Raw genomic sequence first — 22,075 nt, 5'->3', positions numbered from 1 at the left:
CTGCTGGGCAAGGGTCCAGCTTGAATGGCACTCAGAATGGGAGCTGAAAGGCCCAGATGGGTGCTGCCCCCTAGGAAGCCAGGACAGAGAGGCCCCTTCCTCCTGGAGGGAGGGTTTTTGTACTCTTTGGGGGAGGGCTCCTCAGAGAACTCTTCATGGAAGAGTGACTGTGAGTCACTGTCTCTGCTCTTCAAGCCTCTCTAGAGTCCCTTTAGAGAATGGAGGGGACCCTAGGCTCTGGAAGGCTCCAGTCAAGGGTGTTAAATTCTGACCAGTCCTGCCATGTTGGACTGGCTCCCAGTCCAGTGCAGATCCAGGACCAGGTGAATGCAGTCCACATCAGATTGGCCACAGGAGTGGTGATCAGCATTTGGGGAGAAGCTGCTCATGTCCCCATTGATCTGAGGCAGATATTGGGAAGGAACATTCTGCCTGCCTTCAGCTACACAGGTGCCTACCTAAGAGTAGTGAAGTAAAATATGGTTAGCCATGGTTAGCCAACTACCTGAAGTTCCAGGTGGCCATGAATGCAAAATTAGGCTAAGATGCCTGTCTTTTCAGCCCTCTTTTTTCACAGCTCCTTACTCCTTCTCTACCCAGACTCTTACTTCTCCCTATGGTGTGGAGAGCCAGCTATATCTTGATTAGGGCTCCTTAGACCTCTGTGAAGCAGTCTCTTAGATCTTTGCATGGCAAGGTCAACTGAGAATGGGTCTATGTATGGCAAAGGCCAGTTTCAGGATAAGAAGACGTGGCAAAGAAAACCCACCTTTGTAGCTGACTATTGTTAAACCTGAAAATTTGGTTGAAGGAAACAACAGAGCTAGGTGACAGAAAAACCCATGTTGTTTATTACTTTCCCTTAAAGCATAGCTAAGCTAGCTTACTTGTATATACAAGGAGTCAGAGCATAGGATGCCTGAACAAAGGAATGAGAAAACTTATATACGTTATTTTAGCAGAGCTAGCAAACCTGTATGACCTCATTTTTATGACCCCCATGTATGTTTAACCATGATACAAGAAGAGGATTTTCCTTAATTGAACAGAGTTGTAAAGGATGCTGACAAAAGTCAGTTGAAACTACAGCCCAGCATCTCTGTGTCTCATTACATTCCATAACATAGTACATACCTGTAGAATATTAAGCAAGGTAATCTCTCTTGGGGGTAGGGTAGTGTCCTTAGGTCAGCCTAATCTGGCCTTGTTGACAGAGGTAAGGGTATTTCCTGAGCAAACTTTTAGAGAGAACAAGAAGCCAAGGTCCTGGATCTTCATCCAGTTACTCATTAATTCAGGCTCTGGGTCTAGTTGAAATTAGAAATGATATAAAATAGTATAATATTTTCCACACTATCTATATGGGAGATGACAGAAATGTTTGTCTTGTTATCTACATGTGAGAGAACATAAATGTTTCAATTTGGTTAGCTTTAAGGAAAAATAGTGTCTCCCTCCCAGGAAAAAGGAGATAAAAACTTAACCAATGCTTCTTTGTACTCTTCTGTGAAGTCAGGATGACTCAGCAATTAACCTATATAAAGTGCTGTCAGTAACTCCATTAAAATCAGTGTATAGCCTGACTCTACGACTTGCCTAGCGCCATGTTTGTGTCTTTTTGTGTCAATTACTTCATCATATATTCATGCCACTGCTGGCATAATATGGAAAATGAGAAGCAAACTTTTCTGGGCAACTGTAGCCAGAATGGACTTTGTTTTCTTTGAATGACTCAGCTCGCCTCGTTGAGCTTCCCTGGACGCTGGGGCTTGCTCTTCCGGGGCAGGACCAGAGCTTCCTGTGTGATGAGTCGTGGCGCTGGCTGAGGGGAGGTGTGTTAACGTGGTCTACGCTGGGGGAGGGGCCAAGTCAAGAACCCATCGGCCCTGGTCGTTCAGGCGGCGCTTGATGATGTCAAAAACTCTATAAGAGGGGAGAGGACAGCTTGAAGATTCTCCTTTCCTTTTCCGGTTGGAGCCAGAGACCCCTACAGCTGAAGCTGAGCTGCCGGTAGCAGAGCTGACTGGAGGGTAGTGGGTAATCTTCTTACCATAGAGGGGAAGCATGTATACGATTTTGCCTTATACCATCTCGCTTCTCTGTGGTCTCCTGGTTACCCTTGTGAGGCAGACTTATTGGGCCTGGAAGCTTTTGATGAAAATATCAAAATGGGAACGCTGGTTTGTGGGATTGTTACTGTGGAGTATAAATACATGCTTTAGTTCTCCTGCCTTCTGCCTAGAGAATTCCTTATATCCTGCGGTTCCAGACCTTTTAGGCACATATGAGATTCTCTTTGAAATCATAAATTCTGCCTTCCTAATATAGCAACCTTCCCCTTCCCCAAGGCCACGTGGCCCTTCTCCCTTCCCAGGTGTGTTTGTGCTAAGAATCGGAGGGTCTGGTGGGGGAGAGTGGACAGGCAAGCCCAGAATGATGAATGTGTCCTGCTGTTGCAGACCAATGATGGACTCAGTGGGAAAATGGCACCTATCTAACATCTATCTATCTATCTATCTATCTATCTATCATCTATCTAATACATGTGTCTAACATCTATCTGTCCATCCATCCATCTAACATCTCTCAATCTATCAAGCTAATATCTATCAATCTAAATATCTATCTGTCTAGCATCAGTCCATCTATGAAGGGCAGCTAAGTGGCACAGTAGGTAGAGTAGCAGACCTGCAGTCAGGAAAACTCTCCTTCCTGAGTTCAAATCTACCCTCAGAGATTTACCAGCTGTGTGACTCTGGGAAGGTCATTTCAACCTGTTTGCCTTGGGCTCCTTGCCTGTAAAATGAGCTGGAGAAGGAAATGGAAAACCACTCCAGGATCTTTGCCAAGGAAGCCCCAAATGGGGTCATGAAGAGTTGGATGTGAAATGACTGAACATCAGCAACAGCACCTATCTAACCCCTATCTACCTACCTACCTATGTACCTGGAAATCCTACTGTCTCAGCTGCAAAATGGAGAAAATAATTCAGTTGCTAAGTGTGAGGTTGACTCCCCCTGTGGCTCTGCCCTTTGGGACCATCTGCTGAGCCTCAGGGCCCAGGGGCTGACTAACGTACATGACTAGCAGGTGCGGCTACCTGGGTGTCTTTCCTGGGTTGTTCTGAGTCAGTCACACCCCCTGGGTCCCAAATTCAGCAGACCTTCCCAGAAGGCAATTTGCCCTGTGTCTTCCAGTCAAGCCCTGCATCACCTGCAATGGCTTCCTCTTGTTCTCACCAACCCTTTAGACCTCCAGGTCAGGATCAGGGCAGAAATGAGAACTTGGGTCATTGGCTAAACATGCTCCATCCAGTAGGGCAGAGATCTGTTGCCTTCCCCCTGGGGACAGAGACACAGAGCAAAATGAAATCTTGACACAGATGATTTAAAAGCAGCTTTGCAAAGACAACATTGGTGTGGTGTGGGGTGGGAGGAGTTGGCTAGACTGCAATCTGAACAAGAGCCAAGCCTCTTAATGAACTTCAAGCCACCAAAAACTCTCCTGCCATTTTGGAGAGGCTAAGGGTGATTATCCCTCTGTGCTCTGTGATGGTCAGAATGCCCATTTAGACACCCCATTTTAGGAAGGCCAGTGATAAGCAAGGCTGCTGGAGGGCTGTGAGTCCATTGATACATGAAGTTCTGCAGGAGAAACAGGCTGGCCAGCATGGAGAAGAAAAGCGTTATCTTATGGTTGGAGAAGAGCTTGTGAGCAAACCAGAACAGAGAACATCCCAGCAGGTAAAATAGAGTGTTCATCATGCAGACTTTCAGAGTCTTTCCATTAGAACAGAAAGAGGAAGCCATCAGAAAACATGCTCTAATCCCTATTAATAAGAAAAGGGCAAATTCAAACACTCTAGGTTCCACCTCCAGCCATCAGATAGACAAAGGGGACAAGGGATAGCAGTGACAATGATCGTCCAAGATCTGGAAATCATCAGGAAAATATCTGGCCCTCCTTCATGCCAGAGAAGAAGTCGGAAGTTTTTGTTCTTTGATGGGGAGTTTACAGTACTTTGCAGAAAACTGGGGTTAATATCGTACAATACTATACATATACTTCATGCATTTCTGAGTTTCTAAACTTTTTCTGTGTGCTCTGTTCACCTTAGCCTGAAATCTGCAGTTTCCACAAAAGTCCCCAGAATTCCCCAACTCAATTCTTATGCTGACCCAAGATATATTGAAACCTCCATAAGGAAAGTAGAGGTGTGGAAGGGATAGCTGTAACTTTGGGATAAACAACCCCGTTTACCAGGCCACTGTTACAGGGAGCCAGATGTCAGATAAGAGATTGCCAACTCTCCCAAAGTAGAGCAGGTGGCCACAGGAGGAAGACAATTCCAAATCACTAGAGGTCTATTTGTTCTTAATCTAACACTTGTTTAATGACATACACAACTGGTATTCAGGTGCGTGGCAATTAGACAAAGTGGTGCTTCGTTTAAATAAATGATATAATTGGTGTTAATGGGGCCTGTCGGTTAAACCCTCTCTCTCCTAGCACCTCTCTGGGTGCTTTGCACACAGTAAGGCTTCAATACATGATTGCTGAGTTGGATTACCAGTTTTTTCTTCTCATTTTGATAGTTCTGAGAGGGCATCTGTGCCCCCAGCCCTTAGGACAATGAGTGCTGAGGCAGGAAGTCGCTTAGGAAATGTGGAATGGAGAACATTCAGATGGAGAAGCATCGACACTCACCACAGGGAACAGCCCTTCCCACACCTGTCCCATCCTCCTCACTTTGTTACCCTATAGATTCTCGGACATGCCCACTCCTCCAGGCCTGCCCTTACTGGCAGTCTGGCTGCCACCCTCTAAAGCCCAGGCCCGGCCTGCATGCTTTCCGGGCCCAGATTCCCAACAGCTGGCACATGGTGCTCCCGCTTATATGCTGTGTATGTGTGTGTGCACCCGCGTGAAATGGGTATACAGCTGGAAATCGCCATGCTCTTACCTTGGAAGGCTCGGAGGAGAGGCAGGGGCCAGATATTCTGGGCTCTGGGAAGAAACAAATTCCCTCTCCTATCCCACCAGGATGTCTGCCTGACGGGATGAATCCCTCACTCCTTGGGGCACCCCAGCACCGCCCCTGGTACTCAATCAACTTCCAACTTTTGGAGTGCAGCCAGCCTTCACTTTCACTACCTGCGAGCGGGGAACGGGGATGGGGGAAGGGGCAATTCAGATTCCCAAGAACACTCGTGGGGGGTCATGGTCCAAGGGAGGCGGCCTCTAAGCAGGGTCTCTTTTCTGTGCGTCAGTGTGTCTTCCCGTCTATGTCTCGATCTCTGTCAATGTGTCAGTCGGAGTCCAGCATCTCCCCATCCTCCCCTACCCTCCACACACACCCGACTCTGGGCTTCATTGACAAGGAAGGTGAACTCTCCGCGACCTGCGCCCTTCTGCCACACCGGGAGTTAGACGCCCCTGAAAAGGAGCTGGTGCAGACAGACAGACCCGCCTGCAGCCAGACAGGCAGACGGGCTTCCCCAGCACCTCACTCCATGCACCCTGTTCCCCCTGGCCACTAGTCCTAGGAGGAGGGCGGAGCTCTTGGCACCACCCCGAAGAGACTGTGGAAGAGGACAGATTCCAGATGTTGTTTCTTGCCTGCTGGAGCGTCCTGCCCTTCAGTCTTTCCCTGCTCCCTAGCTCCTGCACTAAGTATCTCTCTCTCTCTCTCTCTCTCTCTCTCTCTCTCTCTCTCTCTCTCTCTCTGCTCTGCTCTGCTGTCAGTCTCGGTCCTCTTTCCCTCTCGATCCCCATCTCTGTCCCTGGCAGTCTGACTGAAAAGGCAGCGCTGCTCCATCATGGCCAAGCTGTTGAAGCTCACGGTCCTGGGGCTTGCTCTGGCATTCTTGGGTGAAAGATTCATGGCCTTAAGGTGAGCTGCGGACTCTGGGTTGCGGGAATAGGGAATGGCACTGCCTTGGCGCTGGCCCCAGGACCGCACATCGGACACTGGGCCATCGGGGCAGAGGAAGAGGGGAAGGGACAGCTCCGGCCAGGTCTCTCTGACTTCCCCAGGAGGACTCTCCCTGCAGTTAGGGAGGGCCACCCAGTGGTCTCTCATTCCTTCCATTCATCTCCTGGAGTAGCTGATGGTCCAGGGAGATCCCCGACCCAGGGTGCCTCCTCAGTCCTCACGTTTCTCCAAGGGTCTAAGACCTGAGGTTTTTGGAGGGAAAGAATGGCACCTGGAGCCCTTCCTGGGCTGCCCACAAGATAATGGTGGGTGTTTCTAGCTAGGCTGCAGACTGCTTGCCAAAGCACAAGGGGTGCCCTCAGAGGCAACACACAGAAACAGATACAAACAGATACACAGAGATACCCAGAGAGACTTAAGGATATCCAAAAAGACACCCAGACATTCACAGGGGGAGGAGCACAGAGAAAGCCAGAGGTTCAAACAGATAGACAGAGGGGCCAGCCCTGGCTGCAGCCTTGAGCCTTTTACCACTCCAAGCTCTGAAACTCAAGACTAAGACTGGGAAGAGGGGAGAAGTGAGGTAATTTTAACCCTCAAGCTTCAGGATCCAGAGCAGAATAGCTTCCTCCAAGTGCCCAGGGCCCTGGCATGTAGTGTGTTCAGGCTCCAAGTTCTTATCTAAACAACTGAAGAAAGGAGTGAAGGAATTTCATCTTCCTAACCTCCCCCAGTGGCCCCAAGGTTTCCTGGCCTTTGGGAACATGAGTTGTCCCAGAAGGGTGATAGTTCTTGTTGCTAATAAGAAAAAGAACCAGGAAAACTGTTAAAGCCTTACAGGAGAGAAGAAAACCTGGCAAACCTCAGTATGTGGGCATTGTCCTTGCTTTGGCACAATCTACGTCACGACACACCGCGGGATGCAGGCTGGGCAAAGTGGAAGTGTGGGGCAGTCTTGGGCAAAAGGGCTGAGAAGTATCCCTGCCTGGTTTTGGTGCAGGCTGAGATGTCTCTGGGCACTGCAACTGGACAATATCCCTGCTTAGGAGTGGTGCATGGGTACCTGGCTGGAACTCCTTAACAAATACAAGGAAACAGGGAGGCTAAGGGCTAAAATTGCAATTCTTGGGTCTGTCTTCCCATGACCCTTTAAAAAAATTTCTCACTGGAGCTTGTTTGGAAATGGTGACCGTTTGATATGCATAGAGGATAAATAGATCTTCACCCTGTGACTAATCGAGTCCTTGGCTCCCCTTCCTGATTAAGTGAGGTGCCCCACCTCTCCTATATGCATGGGATACAAAGCCTTCTAACTCTGCTCCTATTCATGCTTTCACTTGAAACCAGTCCTGTTAGTCCTGTTTTACAGATGAAAAAACTGAGTTTCAGTAAGAGAAAGTGACTCACCCAAAACCTCAAGCTAGAAAATCAATTTATGAATCACCGTTTATTAAGTACCTACTGTGTGCCAGGCACTGTGGTGAGCTCTGGGACTCTGAACTTTATTGTGGTCATTTCACCCCTGGATGGTGGAGGAGACCCATACTGGAGGCCTCTGAAGATATGCATGGTTGCCAATGGCTCATTTTTTCCTGTTATGAAATTGTATTTTTCCAGACAACGGATAAATACGTTCTCCCATGAAGTGCACCCAGTAGAACCTCCCAGCTGCCACTTAATTCAAGGAATAGGTATGTATGCGATTTGTCCTAGGACACAGACAGTGACTAAAATCCCCCAAAGGTAGGTTCATCACCTTCCTAGGTTAGGGTTTCAGTTTCTGCTCATGGTGTGGCCTTTCTCCCACTGACCCCAGGCCCACAGGACCTTTCATTCCCCTTCCTAACACCCCCAGGCAGCTCAGGCTCTAATCAACTCTCATCTGGACTGGTATGATGCCTCCAGCTCACCTACACAGTGATACCCATGCATTGGGAGGTGCTCAGGAGTTCTAGAGGTCACGCATAGTGCATTGTTTATGACATCTTTTGAGATCAATTGGAGAACTTGATAATCATGCCCATTTATCAGACAATGAAAGTGAGACTCATCTGAGAGGTAAATGACTTGCCCATGGTCACCCAACTGGATCTTAAAACTTGTTCTTCTACTTCCAAGCACCACCCTCTTTCCATGCCCCTTCCTCTCACCCCCTCTCCCCATCTCCAACCATCCAACTTAGCAGCATCTGCTAGAAGATGCCCAGGGATGAGGAGCTTACCCTACCCCACCCCAACCCCACCCCAAACAGTCGATACTGAGCTGTGAGGAGACCTCACCATTAGGTGGCTCTTCCTCACCTCTTGAGACCAAATCCACCTTTTCTTGGCTTCCCTACCCCATCTATTCCAACCTAGTTGATTCCCTCCATGGGAATCAGTCAGGTCCAATTGCCCAAGTTAGCCAAATCCTATCCCAACTATCTCTAGCTTGTCTCCAACTACCTTCCCCCTTAGAGGGCCCTGAGATGGTCTCAAGCATGTCTCCTTTGTTCTGAGGTCCACCAGAGCCTTCCATGTGGAACGCCTCTTCTCACTGCCTCTCATCCTTGGCTGGCACTTTTCCCAGGTGCTCCCCCAATGCTTGTTTGTATTATTGATGGTTGTTGAGGGTCACTCATCAAACACCCCGCCCCCTCCTGCCCCAGAACACAAGTGCTGGCCTAGGTTTGTTCCTATCGGGCATAGCATCATGACATTACTAAGGATTATTTCCTGACTGGAGGTCATTATTACAGCTCTGGAGGGGGCCTACCTCAGGATCTGTGACCCACAATTTGCTGACAAATAGTTTGGGTCTCAGGAAGGAACCATACTGACTTAGGCTCAGACTCCTTTCAGTCCCACCCACCCAATGCAGGAGGGCTGGATTCTGGTGGTCTTTGGGTGTCAAAACTGGTGCTCAACATCAGAGTTTTCAGAGTGAAGAAAGCCCTCCCCCACTGGATGACCCCAGTAGCTTCTCCCTCCTCTGACTTCCCAGAGCTCTAGCCTGCTTTGTGCAGAGCCCTAGCCTAGGCACCTGGGGGCACAGTGCATTCTCTATAAGGAGAAGGGAGGGATCATCACAGATACCTTGTATACTCCCAGTAGAATGTTAGGAGGGCAGGGGCTGTTCTGTTTTTGTCTTGATTTCCCAGGCCCGGGGACCAGCACAGACTGCCCAGAAGGGGTAGGCAGGCAGCCCAGGCATTCACAGCCTGGCTCTCCCAAGGTCACGTAGAAGTTAGTGGCAAAACAAGACTGAAACCCAGGTTTTCTGACTTCTTAGGCAGGCAGGGCTGTGTCCAGGACAGACAGCATGATTTCTTCTCTCTGCCAGCCTCCCTGAAGTGTCTAAGGCCTCCAATTCCTGTCCATTCAGTTCTCTGCCAATCCTTTAACTGCAGAGCTGAGCCTGGTCTAGCATAAGAATGAGAGGGTACATGCAGAACAAGGTGATTCTGACTGAGTTTCATTTTTCTTAGAGAACCAAAAACCTGTTTTTGAGTTCTCATTAACAATGTGTGCATGGCGTTTTAGCATTTGCAAAAACAGATAAATATAGATGATGGACAGATAAGTCAATGGGTAAGTAGAGAGAGAGAGAAATGGAAAGTTGATGGATGGATAGATGGATAAGTGATAGAGAAGTAGATGGCTGGATGGAGAGATAAGTAGGCAGATAGAAATGGACAATGGGTAGATGGGTAGGTGGATGAATGTATGCAAGGGTGGGTGGATGTACACATATGAGCTCCTGGAAGGCAGACTAGATACAGAGACAAAGACTAGCACACTATCTCACACAATAAGTGTGTAGTCAATGTTTGATGGATCAATTGGTTACTGTCACACAGACTCTTGTTCTATGCTATGTAGCTTGAAGAAAGGAAAAACAGGAGGCACAGAGAGTAGGGAAGGTAGAGGAGAATCTCAAATGCTGGGTGGAGGGAAGGGAGGAGAGAAATGTAGGAGGCACAGAGGGAATCACGCAAAGGATGAGATGAAAAGAGACTGAGGATGGGATGAGAGGAGGCAGACGGTGAGGGAAACAGAGCAAGTGAAGGAAAACTCCTGGGGGAAAAGGGAGAAACAGAGGCAGATCAGAAAAGGTAGGAGTGTAAAGGGAGAGAGGAGAGACAGGGAGAGACAGAAACAGAGAGAGGGGACAGGAAGAGACAGACAGAGACACCGGGTAGAGGGACAGAGATAGAGACAGGAGAGAGACAGGGACAAAGAGGAAGGTAAGAGCAGCTTTCGATGGGTTTGGAGGGGCCCCTGGGTTATGACCCTTGAAGTTCACTTGAGCTGTGGGCTAGACAGTTAACTGATTAGCACCCCAAGCTGTTCCTTCTGCCTTACACTCAGCAGCTCCCAGGCTATAATCTCCCTGACAATAGTCTTCCTTGCTTACTTACCCTTCTCAGCTTCTACACAGGCCTTCCTGGAGGACTAACGACCTCTCCTTGAATAGTCAGAGCCTAAAGTATCAGCATCACCCCCAGGGCCAGTCAATGTATGGTGCCTGTGCGGGGGATCCTCCAAACAAAGGGCTGAGAGTAGCCACTGCAAAAGATCGCAGTGAATTTCATTAAGGGATCCATGAAGGCCCTTTAGATCTAACCAAGCACTGAGCAGTCCCCAAAAGGCTTTGCAGTTCATCAGAGACCTTAGATAACCATGTACATCACTGTACATCTTGGGAGACCTAGCATGGCCCTAGGAAGAGCACCTCTTCCACAGGGGAGCTGCCTCCCTCCATCACGAATTATTCAGGAAGGGGCAACAAACATCATTGTCAATGTGAAGCAAATAATGAACTGAAATCAGAAATGGAACCAGGGCAGGGTGATCAGGTCTTTGACCCAGGACATCAAAAGTTACAGTGTTGAAAACATTTCTGCTCCTTCTACAGGTGGAAACCACTAAACTTGGCCTTGGTTTGCAGGAAACAAATTAGCTACAAGAGGAAACCCTGCACTAGGATCATTCCCAGCCCAGCCCCACCCTGCACTGCTCCCTCATTGGCTGCTTCCCAACAAAGTCACCTTGAAAAGTTACTCTGATGTCAGTCACTGCCTTTTGGTGTAAAGTCTGAATAGTTCTTGAGGACTGGAGGGGTGCCTTGTCTAACTATTTTAGAAGAGGCAGGCCTAGGTTGGGTTTCTAGTCCTCTGGACAGGATCTATCCCAGGATAAACCACAGACTAGGCTCAGCCCAGCTTGTCTGGATTGGGTGTTTTTGGGGCCAGCTTTTTAAAGAGTCCCAACAGCACTGTGATGGATACAGGTGCCAACTGGCAGCTTGGTTACACACTGCCTCCTCCTAGGTTGCAAATCCAGGGCAGAGTGAGAAGGGGACCTGACCCTGGGTAGTGTCCTGAGAAAAGGGTAAGCTCAGAAGTTAGCAGCAGCAGCGGTATGGCTCTGATATCAGGTATGTAGCAGGGTCTCATTTTCAGCATCTGGCCTAGGCTGCAGAGGAATAAACAGGGCAGCAATCCCAGACCAAAGGGAGCTTAAAATTCTCCCATTGACCCAAGAGATTTTCCCAGCTGGCTGAAGGGGGTTTGGGTGGGGGGAACAACAGGAGGGGAGTCTGTTCTTTTTTAGTTCCTACAGTTATTTTATTTTATTTTTTCCATTTACTAGTATTTGGTGTTTTTACAAATTACATATACAGATAGTTTACAGCATTCACTTTTATAAGATTTTGAGTTCCTAATTTTTAGGAGAGTCTGTTCTCACACAGATTCAAATCCAGGTCAGAAACTTGCAGAGCTCAGACCAGCGTACAGCAATCAGACTTTCCCCTGGAGATTTCTTTGGGAGCACAGAAAGGTTTTGTCCCTGACCCTGAGATCCTAGAATAACACAACCCTCCATAAGACTAGCCCACACCTTCCCTGCAGAAGTGTCACAGACCCTCACCCTAACATCAAGTCCAAGTCCAGGTTACACACTGCCTCCTCCTAGGTTGCAAATCCAGGGCAGAGTGAGAAGGGGACCTGACCCTGGGTAGTGTCCTGAGAAAAGGGTAAGCTCAGAAGTTAGCAGCAGCAGCGGTATGGCTCTGATATCAGGTATGTAGCAGGGTCTCATTTTCAGCATCTGGCCTAGGCTGCAGAGGAATAAACAGGGCAGCAATCCCAGACCAAAGGGAGCTTAAAATTCTCCCATTGACCCAAGAGATTTTCCCAGCTGGCTGAAGGGGGTTTGGGTGGGGGGAACAACAGGAGGGGAGTCTGTTCTTTTTTAGTTCCTACAGTTATTTTATTTTATTTTTTCCATTTACTAGTATTTGGTGTTTTTACAAATTACATATACAGATAGTTTACAGCATTCACTTTTATAAGATTTTGAGTTCCTAATTTTTAGGAGAGTCTGTTCTCACACAGATTCAAATCCAGGTCAGAAACTTGCAGAGCTCAGACCAGCGTACAGCAATCAGACTTTCCCCTGGAGATTTCTTTGGGAGCACAGAAAGGTTTTGTCCCTGACCCTGAGATCCTAGAATAACACAACCCTCCATAAGACTAGCCCACACCTTCCCTGCAGAAGTGTCACAGACCCTCACCCTAACATCAAGTCCAAGTCAGGAAGTAGGCTAGAAGAATGGGCAGAAAAAACCCAAACCCTCATCTTTACAAGCTATTGTGGTGACAGGGATGCTCAAGACACAAATGCAGAAGAGAATGATTCCAAACACCTACAACCGAAGACTCAGAGAAAAATGCATGTTTTGTACAAATGCAACTAGAATGCCTGAGACAGCTAAAGCAAGACTTTTAAAAAATATTCAAATTTTTTCTGTAAAATGGTAATGAGAGCACTAGAGGGGAAAAATATGGAAAAGCAGCCAGAGAAATGGAAAAAAGAATTGGAAAAGGAGTAAACAGTTTGTCACAAGAGGCACAAAACCTGCCCAAACAACGAACTTGCTGATAATTCCAATTGATAAAATAGAAGCCAATGACTCCATGATGTAGCAAGAGATATTCAAACAAAGCAGCATGAAGAAAATATAAAAAGTCTATAGAAAAACAACTAACATGGAAAGAAGATCAAGGAAAGAAAAATTAAAAATAATTTAACTACCTGAACATCATTACCAAAAATAGTCTAAATGTCGTATTTCAAGAAATGAAAAAAAAAACCCTGCTCACGTTTCTTAGAACCAAAGGGCAAAGTGGAAATAGAAGGAATCCACGAATACCTCCTGAAAGAACCCCCAAATCAAAACTCCCAGGAACATCACGGACAAAATTCAGAGCTTCCAGGTCAATGAAAAATTCTGCAAACTGCCAGAATGAATGCAAGTCCTGCAGAGCCAGCCAGGATCACATCACACATGATTTAACAGCCCCCGCTATAAAGGACAGGAGAACTTGGAATACAATATTCCAGAAGGCAAGAATAACTTACCCAGAAAAACTGAGAACAAAACTGCAGAGGAAAAAGTGGATCTTTAATGAAATAATGAAATCAAATGCTTCCAGCATTCCTAATGAAAAGACCTGAGCTATGGAGAAGCTTTGAAGTTCCAACACAAGAGCAAAGAGAAACACTAAAAGGCCAACATGAATGAACAACGACAAAAGACTAAACAAAGATTAACTGTTTAAATTCAAATATGGGGAGATACTACATGCTTCCCCTCTAAGACTCATCATCTTCAGGAGTAAAAGAGGGAGCACAATTAGACAAGGCTTGGGAGTGTTATGTCGTGATGGTCTTAAGGTGGTAGGGGAATGGAGGGAGAGGAGAAGAGGAATACATGGAGAGGGGCATGCAGAGAAAGTAAGGTGTGTACTAGAACTTCACTCTCATCTGAACTTGGCAAAGGAAGGTTGAAGAAGAAGGAGGAGGAGGAGGAGGAGGAGAGAGAGAGAGAGAGAGAGAGAGAGAGAGAGAGAGGGAGGGAGGGAGGAAGGAAGGAAGGAAGGGAAGAAGGAAGGAGGGAAGGAAGGAAGGAAGGAAGGAAGGAAGGAAGGAAGGAAGGAAGGAAGGAAGGAAGCATGCTTTGGTCTGTATTCAGATGGCATCAGTTCTTTCTCTGGAGGCAGATAGCATTTTTCATCATGAGTACTTGGGGATTGTCTTGGATCATTGCATTGCTGAGAAGAGCTAACTCTTTCACCATTGTTCATGGGACAATATTACTGTTCCAGTACACAATAGATGTAGAGATTCTTGCTCAGCTACAGGTTGGCCAAAATGGCCACTGAGGTTTCTCCCAGCTCCAAAATCCTATGGTTCTGTGATCCCACTTCTCTGGTGGTTAGTGCCCTCTCACCTCCATCCTCCTGCACCCTCTCTTTCCCAAGCCTTCATTTTGCCCCTTTCTGCTCCTGTGGCAGCCAGGTGCTTCTGTCATTGATAAGACCTTGGAGGACAGGGAGTGGTTGGCCATGTAGGGTTAGCCCTGCCCTGCAAGGCTTGAAGCCTTGTTCTGCCACCTCCTCCCCACACCTACCTTGGGCTGCCTGAGTTTCCTCACCTGTCACATGAGGGGTTTGGACTGGGAGTTGCTACCTGAGGCTCTTCCTTGCTCTAAATCTCAGCTCCTGGGACATGTTTCCTGCCAGGGGCAATGGCTTTTAGAAGGCAACTTGTGTAGAATTAAAACTGCTCAGAAGTCAGGGGTGACATAAGTGGGGGCCCTCCTTGGACACAGCAACTGGGAGCCATGGAAACCTTCCTGCCCTTCCCTCTGCTTTGGCCCAGTTTTGGGGAACCCAAGGTTCAGGAGAGACATCCTCGAGGGCTCCAAACCATTCTGCTTTCACTCTAGCCTTCAGCCCCACCTCCTCCCCATCAGAAGCTTGGATTCTGCTCTGGGGCTGATAAGTGACCTTATTTTCGCTTCTTTATTCAACTTTGACCTGATTAGGTAACATTACATATTCCCTCTATTTCCCTCCTCCCGTGGCCACATTAATGCATCCTCCCATTGTGTAAACAGTGGTTCACTTGCAGGTGGCTGGTTCTCCCAATTCTCTACCATCACATCTCTTTGACTTCTGCTTTTACCTTGGGCTCCTTGTGTTCATTGAGAAAGAAATCCCTTGCTGGTTGTATTTTGTAGTTGTTGTCATCCTTGGTTGCTGCATTGACTTACTCTCTGTAATTGTGTTGTCTAGAATGTTTCCAGTGTTCAGGTCTTATTTTCTTTCTTGGGATGTGTTAAACACCTCTCTTTTGTTAACCAAAGATCCATTTTCTTCTTTTGTGGTGAAGCTCAGACTTACACAGTGGGTCACCTTGGGCTGCATCTTTAGCTCTTTGTACCCATTATTCCATTCCAGCCTTCTAGGAGCACAGAAGAGTCTCAGGCTATTGAATTTTCCTCTCTTTATACCTAAAGGCCACCTCTTGGTCACTTGCAGAATTTGTTGTTTCTCATTGGAATTGTCCAGTTTAACCACTCTGTGTCCCAGAGTTTGCAGCCTAGCTTCTTTCCCTGTGAGTGATCTGTGGAACCTTTGCATTGACATTTTGTTTTCAGTGGTCAGAAGTTCTGGGTACTTTACTTGTATTATTTCTTTCATTGTTGTTCAAGTTTTTGTGACTTGTCCTGTTCTTCTGGGAGACCTTTGAGCCTTACATCGCTTCTATGCATCCTATCTTTGCAGCCGACATGTTTTGCTTATAGAGAGATCATTCAAGTCTCTTCTTCCAGGTTGTCCTTCATTTCTTCAAATTTCCCTTCCCCTTCCTCAGTTCTCCCTTTTGTTTCTTGGGTGAGACTTGCCTCCATGGATTTATGTTTTCTCTTCTGGCAATTATTTCTGCTGTCCCATCCTGATTCTGCTTTCCCAATTCTGCTTTCTCTTTTAAACCACTCAGGACTCCTGTGTTGTGGTTCTATGCTCTTTTAGGAATCCACAGAATCCTCTGCCTCATTAGGGGCTGATTCATTTTCCTTTGTCTTGTAATATTCATTCGTAGATTCCAGACTTCTTTATCTGATCCAAAAGCTACCTTCTTTTCTGGTATTCCTATCTCCCTCTTGGTTAATCTGTTTTCCCTCAAGTTCTTCCTCCAGTTGTCTTCCATAGATGCTTAACCTTCAGTCTTTCCCTTTATATTGCTCACTTTGTAACAGTTTCTGCCCTTTGATGGCAATTTCCCTTAGGGCTGGGTGTCAAAACACCTCAGATTCCTCCGACTCTGGGCAATTTACATTGCCTTGGCCTTGGTCTCTGCCCCCGATGATTTCTGGGGGCTAGAATGGACCCAGATGGATGCTGGGCTCTTCTCCTGGGTGCTGCCTGGGTTCCCTCTGTCTGAACTCTATTGTATTACAGATCACGGCTGTGCTGCTCTCCCACCCAGGACAAGCAGATGTCTTCCTTTTGGTTTTGCAAGGTGGTGGGAAGAGGTCAAGGGACAGAATTCAGATCTTTCCCCCCTCCTTGAGCAGCTTTGTGGGAATGCAATAGTGGGATGATGGAGGAGGGGGCCTGAGTACTGGTGTTGGGGTTAGGGATTGATGTTTTCTGTTGTCAGGTCATTGAATTATTACCTCATTGGAATTTTTTTTAAATCACATAAGTAGAAAAATGGCATTTTTCTGATAACACATGACAATTCAGAATACATCACAGAATACAAAAATTGTAGTGAACTAGTCAAAATTATATAGGACCAGAAATTTCACTTAGGTCAGATCCAAATGGGAGTGATCCACCTCACAGACCCTTTACATTACATGATAGTTCCTCATCTAAAGTGAAATTTCCCTTTTAGAATGTCAAGCTTTTAACCATTTCCTTATTACCAGACCTAAGAAGAGCTGTTGGTTCACTATGTCCAGTAGTCTGACAAGTGCACAGCATGTGGCATTTAGACCTGGCTCATTTCTCTATTTAGGTATTTTAATGCCAATTTCCGCATAGAGGAAAGCAGGGTACAACCACATTAGTAATGGGTTCATGCTGAACCTTCACTCTGGTCTCTCCTAAGGGAAGCCTGGATACACACAGGAAAAGACATAGGAAATTTTTCCTGGAAAGAGAAATTTAGAGATTTGACCAATGTCTTTGCATTGCTTTACAAGGAAATTATCTTTAGTCCTTTGTCTGAACTACAAAGACTTGCCCCCTTCATTTAGTTTTTTTTCCCCTATACATTCTTCAAAGGGTAAATAATGTCTGAGCTGTGATGGTTGGATGTCTTCATGTCCTAGACATGATATCTTACACATAATCCTGGTTTGGAAGGTATGACGCATCACAAGGATCAGAGAAAATGTGGACTTCTCCTTCCTGCTGGCCATGTGACCCAGAAGTGCCAGTTTCTCTTCTCTAGGCCCTCTGAGTCTTTTCCCCAGTTGACTTTTTCTGGGACCATGCCCCTTCCCAGGATCTCAGGAGGACCATGATGCTAGAGTCCAAGGGAGGTGGTGGAGTCACCTCTCCCCTCCCCCATCTGCTACACTGGCCTAAAGAAAAGGGCCAATGCCCAGCCAGCAGCACCTGGTTACTCCCTCACTAACAAATATGTCATTAGCATGCCCCCTTCCAAAGCTCTCACCCCAGCCTGAGCCTGAGCAGCAAACATCTTGTCAAAATTTGCTGGGCTGAAACAGATACAACGAGGGAGGGAAGAGCCCACAGTGAAATCCATGTCAAGAGCTCTGGGTCCCCTTAGACTGGAAGCTCCTTGAGGGCAGGGTCTGTCTTTGCCTCTTTTTCTATCCCCAGCACTTAGCAGAATGCATGGCACACAGTCAGCACTGACTAAATGTTGATTGGTTGATTCTGCGTGATTGATGAGCATGCCTGTGCTCTCAGTAACAAAACTGATGACTAGGCCTGGGTCCAGCTGACCAGGGGCTTCCCTAAATCACTCCGCTCCCATTTGAAAAGCCCCATATCAATCATGTTTCCTTTTGTCATTGACCTCTTTCCAGCCTCATCTCTAGATGCTCCTCACGAGGGGGTGGCTGAGGTGGGGCTCTCACCAGTGTCTCAGCTCATTTTCCCTCCTTGGCTTCTGGCTGGTTTCTGAGGCCAGAACACTCCATTCTCCTCCACCACACCATACTGGAAGCCAAAGAGAGAGCAAGGATGAGAGCAGGTTTGGGGCAGCTGGTTTATATGGGTCTGGCCTGTTTAGGGAATGGCTGTAGACTGTGTCAGCATCCTCTCCTCTCTCCCCTCCAGGCCCATCCATGGGTGTCCGAAGGAGAGCTGAAGAAGGTAATGGTTACAGCTCACTCTGAAAAGTTTTTCCTTCACAACATGGTGGGTCAGGGGACAATGGATTTTTATCAAGCCCCAATTATCCAGCCAGCCAAGGCTGGGAGGGACACAAAAGCCAAGCGAGATACATGTAACCCCTCACAGAGGGGATGGGACCTGGCCACCAGTAGGAAGAGCCAGCCCACGTGGCAGGTCTTAGACTTCCAAGGCAGGGAAGCGGGGCAGGGTCCCAGGGAAATAAGATGGTGCCCCAAGGTGGGGTGTGGCAGTGATTCAGCTGAAGCCCAGGGAGGACTTTGTGTGCTGTGGAGGGGCTATTGCCAAGAGGTAGTGCATTTCCCAAGTTTCTGAGTTTTCAGAAGTGCCCCTGACCCTGGTCTTCTCCCACAGAGAATGGCTCTGAGGACATCGACATCCTGCCCAGTGGACTGGCCTTCATCAGCACTGTGAGTCACTATTCTCTCCTTAAGATCCCTATGGAGAAGCTCCACTGGGGGCCAGGCATGCAGCTGGGCACACATGTGCCTCGAAGTAGGACAGAAGAGAGGGGGCATAATCAGGTGAATCCACAGGCAGCAGGCTCCTGCGCCAACTGAGACAGCAGGCAACAAGGTGGTGCCAAAGTGCCCAGAGCATTGGCCCTGGGAACAGAAAACCTGAGTTCAAATCCTGCCTCAGACACCTCCTAGCTGCATGGTCCTGGGCAGGTCATCTCACCTCTGTTTATCTTAGTTCCCTCCACTGCAAAACAAGGAACAGGGCCTGGCACATAGTAGGTGCTTTACAAATACTTATTCCCTTCCTGCTTTTCTCCATCTCATAAAAGACGGAGATGTACCAGGTGGCCTCTAAGAGATGTCCCTTACAGCTCCAATAATAATAATTAACGATAACAATAATAATAATAGTAATAACTGGCCTTGCTAGAGCACCTACTATGTGCCAGGCCCTGTGCTAAGTGCTTTTCCCAGATTACATTTGGTCTAGGTCTGGGGACCTTTAATCAGTGTCTTTGTCTACCTGCAAAGCCTTCAAAGGACCTCTTGTTTACGTGAATTTGCTGTTCTCTGGTTTGGAAAGGGGTTAAAATATCCAGGCATGCACAGTTTTGCACCTGATAAGCCTGGAGAAATCTTCCTGATGGACCTGAGTGAGGATGAGCCTAAAGCCTGGGCCCTGCCAATCAGGAACGCGTTTGATGTGCAGTCATTTAATCCGCATGGAATCTGTACCTTCATTGACAAAGGTAAGGCTCCTCTGGGCACCTCTGGAAGGGTGAGATGGGTCCTGCATGGAGCTGCTTCCAGGAGAAGACCCGGGTGGGGAGTGGCTCTTAGGAGCTCAGTCCTTCAGTATTCAGGACATTGCCCCAAGAACACTCTCAAGTCTTTGCCTGTTACAAACCCTCTCCCCCTTGGGAGATGCCCTCAGAGAACTGCAAAGAGATGGCTATAAGTCCTTGGGTGAGAGATGCAGTGCCCAGGCCTGGCCCAAGGGCAGAGCAGGAAGTGGACTTCTGCCCCCAAAGAAGGGAAATCCATAGCTTTTTAAAAATATATATATTTTGAACTTAAATACACTACAGGAAAAGAAAAAATATATTATAAACTTAAATATTAAAACTTAAATGGAAAAGAAAAAAGGAAAAAAAGCACTGCCATGTGCATAGCAGAACTTAAGAGAGGATTCAAAATACACAACAATCACTTTCCATTTCAGGAAAGTCTATATAATAAATACTATGCCTTGTGTTGAGAGCTGCACAGCTTTTCTTTGCTTCCCTGTAGATTTTCTTTTATCCTCTGCTGAGCAATTTTGCTTTGTTCTTTTTCCCCCTTCCCCCCTCACCCCAAGAAGATACAATTAAGCACAAATATATTTGTTTATACATATGCATGTGTATATACACATAAACATACGTAAATACACACATGCACATATATACATGTACATACATAAACAGGCATACAAACATAATACATATATGCACATATATACACAAAGATATATACATCCATATACACATATCTATAATCATACTCATATATAGACATATACACTCATTTGCATCTATGCAAGACCACAATGCATTTCTTTGTCCCCTGTTTCTCTGAAGGTAAATTACTTCTTCCTTCATTAATCCAAGTCTTTTGAAATTTTCTAAGTCCACCAACTTGTCATTTCCTACTTCCCAGCAATATAAAATCCTTATGCTGTCTGATTATTTTAAATAGACTAAAACAATATTGATTAATATGGCTGACATATAGCACGATTTCCCAATTTTTCTTATGATTAAATCTCTTAGCTTAAAATTTGTCTGAGCTCATGATTACTACCCCTACATTTTTCCCTAATAAATTCTACTCCTCACCTTTATTTTATGTTTGTATCCCCTTATTTCCTGTCCCTTCTGACTCCTCTACTTTACTTCTACCTGCTAACTTGGCCTCCTTTTACTTGACCTAGGCCCCCTCCAAAGATTCCTCCCATATCCTCCAATTCCTATTCATCTAAACACTCTTCTACCCCTGCCTTTAACCTGTTCCCTCCCTCTTCCCTCTAGAAATCCCTCCCTCATCCTCTCCCCCTCTCTATCCCCGTAGCCTTTTATTTCTTTCTGAATTAAAAAGACTTTTATACCTTTCTAGATATATATGTATTGTTCCCTCTTTAACCTCTTCCACATGAGAGGAGGGTTCCAGACCTACCACCATTCATCCCCCATTGAATTCCTCTGTGTTGGTTCTTCCTCTTGCACCTCATTTGTATAAAATAATTACTCTTTTTACCTGTACTTAAATAGTTTTGCTTTTTAAAATCATGTCATACTCAGGTGTACTCCAAACATTCTTGTGAACTACCTAATTACTAACAACAATCTTAGAGACACATTTTACATTTCCTCATGTAAAGGGTAAACAGGCTGTCCTTATTTAGTCCCTTATAATTAGACTTTGTAGTGTATGTTTATTTCTCTTGGTTCTCGTATATCATATCTGCTATTAAGCAAAGTTCTGAAAGTCTGATAATATACTAAATATCCTTTTTTTGGTTCAGGATTGTATTTAGCTTTGCTGGTTATATTTTTGGACACAACTCCAGATTTTTGCTCTCTGAATATGTAATGTTCCAAGACCTGCAGTCTTTTAAGGCAGCTGTTGCTAGGTCTTTTGTCATTCTAATTGTGGCACCACCATATTTACTTAAATTGTCTTTTATCTTATTGCTTGGAATATTTTATCCTTGAGCTGGAGATTAGGAATTTGACTATTATATTCCTGAGAGTTTTCCTCATAGGATCTCTTTCACATGGTGAATGGTGGATTTCTTTGTATTTCTACTTTCCCCTCTTGTTCTACAGCTTCAGGAAAATCCTCTCTCCTTTGCCTGCTCATTTTTTTTTTATTTGTAGCAGCTTAGTTTTGGTTATCCCCTCTAGTCCTGGGGTATGGGTGGTGCCTCTCGCCTCAGATCATCCTTCAGTTCTCCCTTCTGTCCCTGAGCCAAAATGAAGACCTCCTGCTTCCTGTAAGTGCCCCAGCAAGCATGCTCCCTGCCCCACTGCTTCTACACTCACTGGGAATGTGCTGGTTCCTTCTTACCCAGGGCTGTGTCTCTGCAGCACACCTGGGGCTGGTGTTCCTGATGAGCAGAGGTTCCCTCAATCTTCCCTGACTCACACTTAAACTTCTGATTCTGCCCAGGAAGTGAAAGTTCCTGTGGCTGAGGCCAAGGTTATTATGGGCCTCAGTTTCCTCAAAATGGGAATCCCCTCCCTCCATCCCAGATTGGCTGTGAGGGCCAGTTGCTGTCCAGCCAACAAAAGAAGTTGCAGGAGGACTGCGCCTGAGGGGAGAAGGCCAGCCTGTGCAGGGGTCCGGGGTCAAGGCTTGAGGTAGGTGGGGGGAAACCAGCTTTTGCAATCCCCATCTATACACAGGGTAGTT

The 22,075-nt window shown here is 46.5% G+C and overlaps 2 protein-coding genes across 2 annotated transcripts in view; both read left to right on the top strand.

Moving 5' to 3' along the window:
• Window positions 1–22,075, top strand: part of LOC118850271 (serum paraoxonase/lactonase 3-like) — a 120,656-nt gene that overhangs the window by 1,429 nt on the left and 97,152 nt on the right. The gene's annotated exons all lie outside the window — the stretch shown is intronic.
• The window catches only part of LOC118850272 (serum paraoxonase/lactonase 3-like), a 27,087-nt gene continuing 10,831 nt past the window's right edge, over window positions 5,820–22,075 (top strand). Inside the window, exons 1-4 of the mRNA XM_036759540.1 lie at window positions 5,820–5,893; window positions 7,553–7,626; window positions 18,516–18,571; window positions 19,206–19,371. Coding sequence (XP_036615435.1) covers window positions 5,820–5,893; window positions 7,553–7,626; window positions 18,516–18,571; window positions 19,206–19,371 — 370 coding nt within the window. The remainder of the gene's footprint in view (window positions 5,894–7,552; window positions 7,627–18,515; window positions 18,572–19,205; window positions 19,372–22,075) is intronic.

The sequence above is a fragment of the Trichosurus vulpecula genome, chromosome 5 (assembly GCF_011100635.1).
Source record: "Trichosurus vulpecula isolate mTriVul1 chromosome 5, mTriVul1.pri, whole genome shotgun sequence".
Taxonomy (NCBI): Eukaryota; Metazoa; Chordata; class Mammalia; order Diprotodontia; family Phalangeridae; genus Trichosurus; species Trichosurus vulpecula.
The sequence above is the reverse complement of the archived record's forward strand: the minus strand, read 5'-3'. Positions and strand labels throughout refer to the sequence as shown.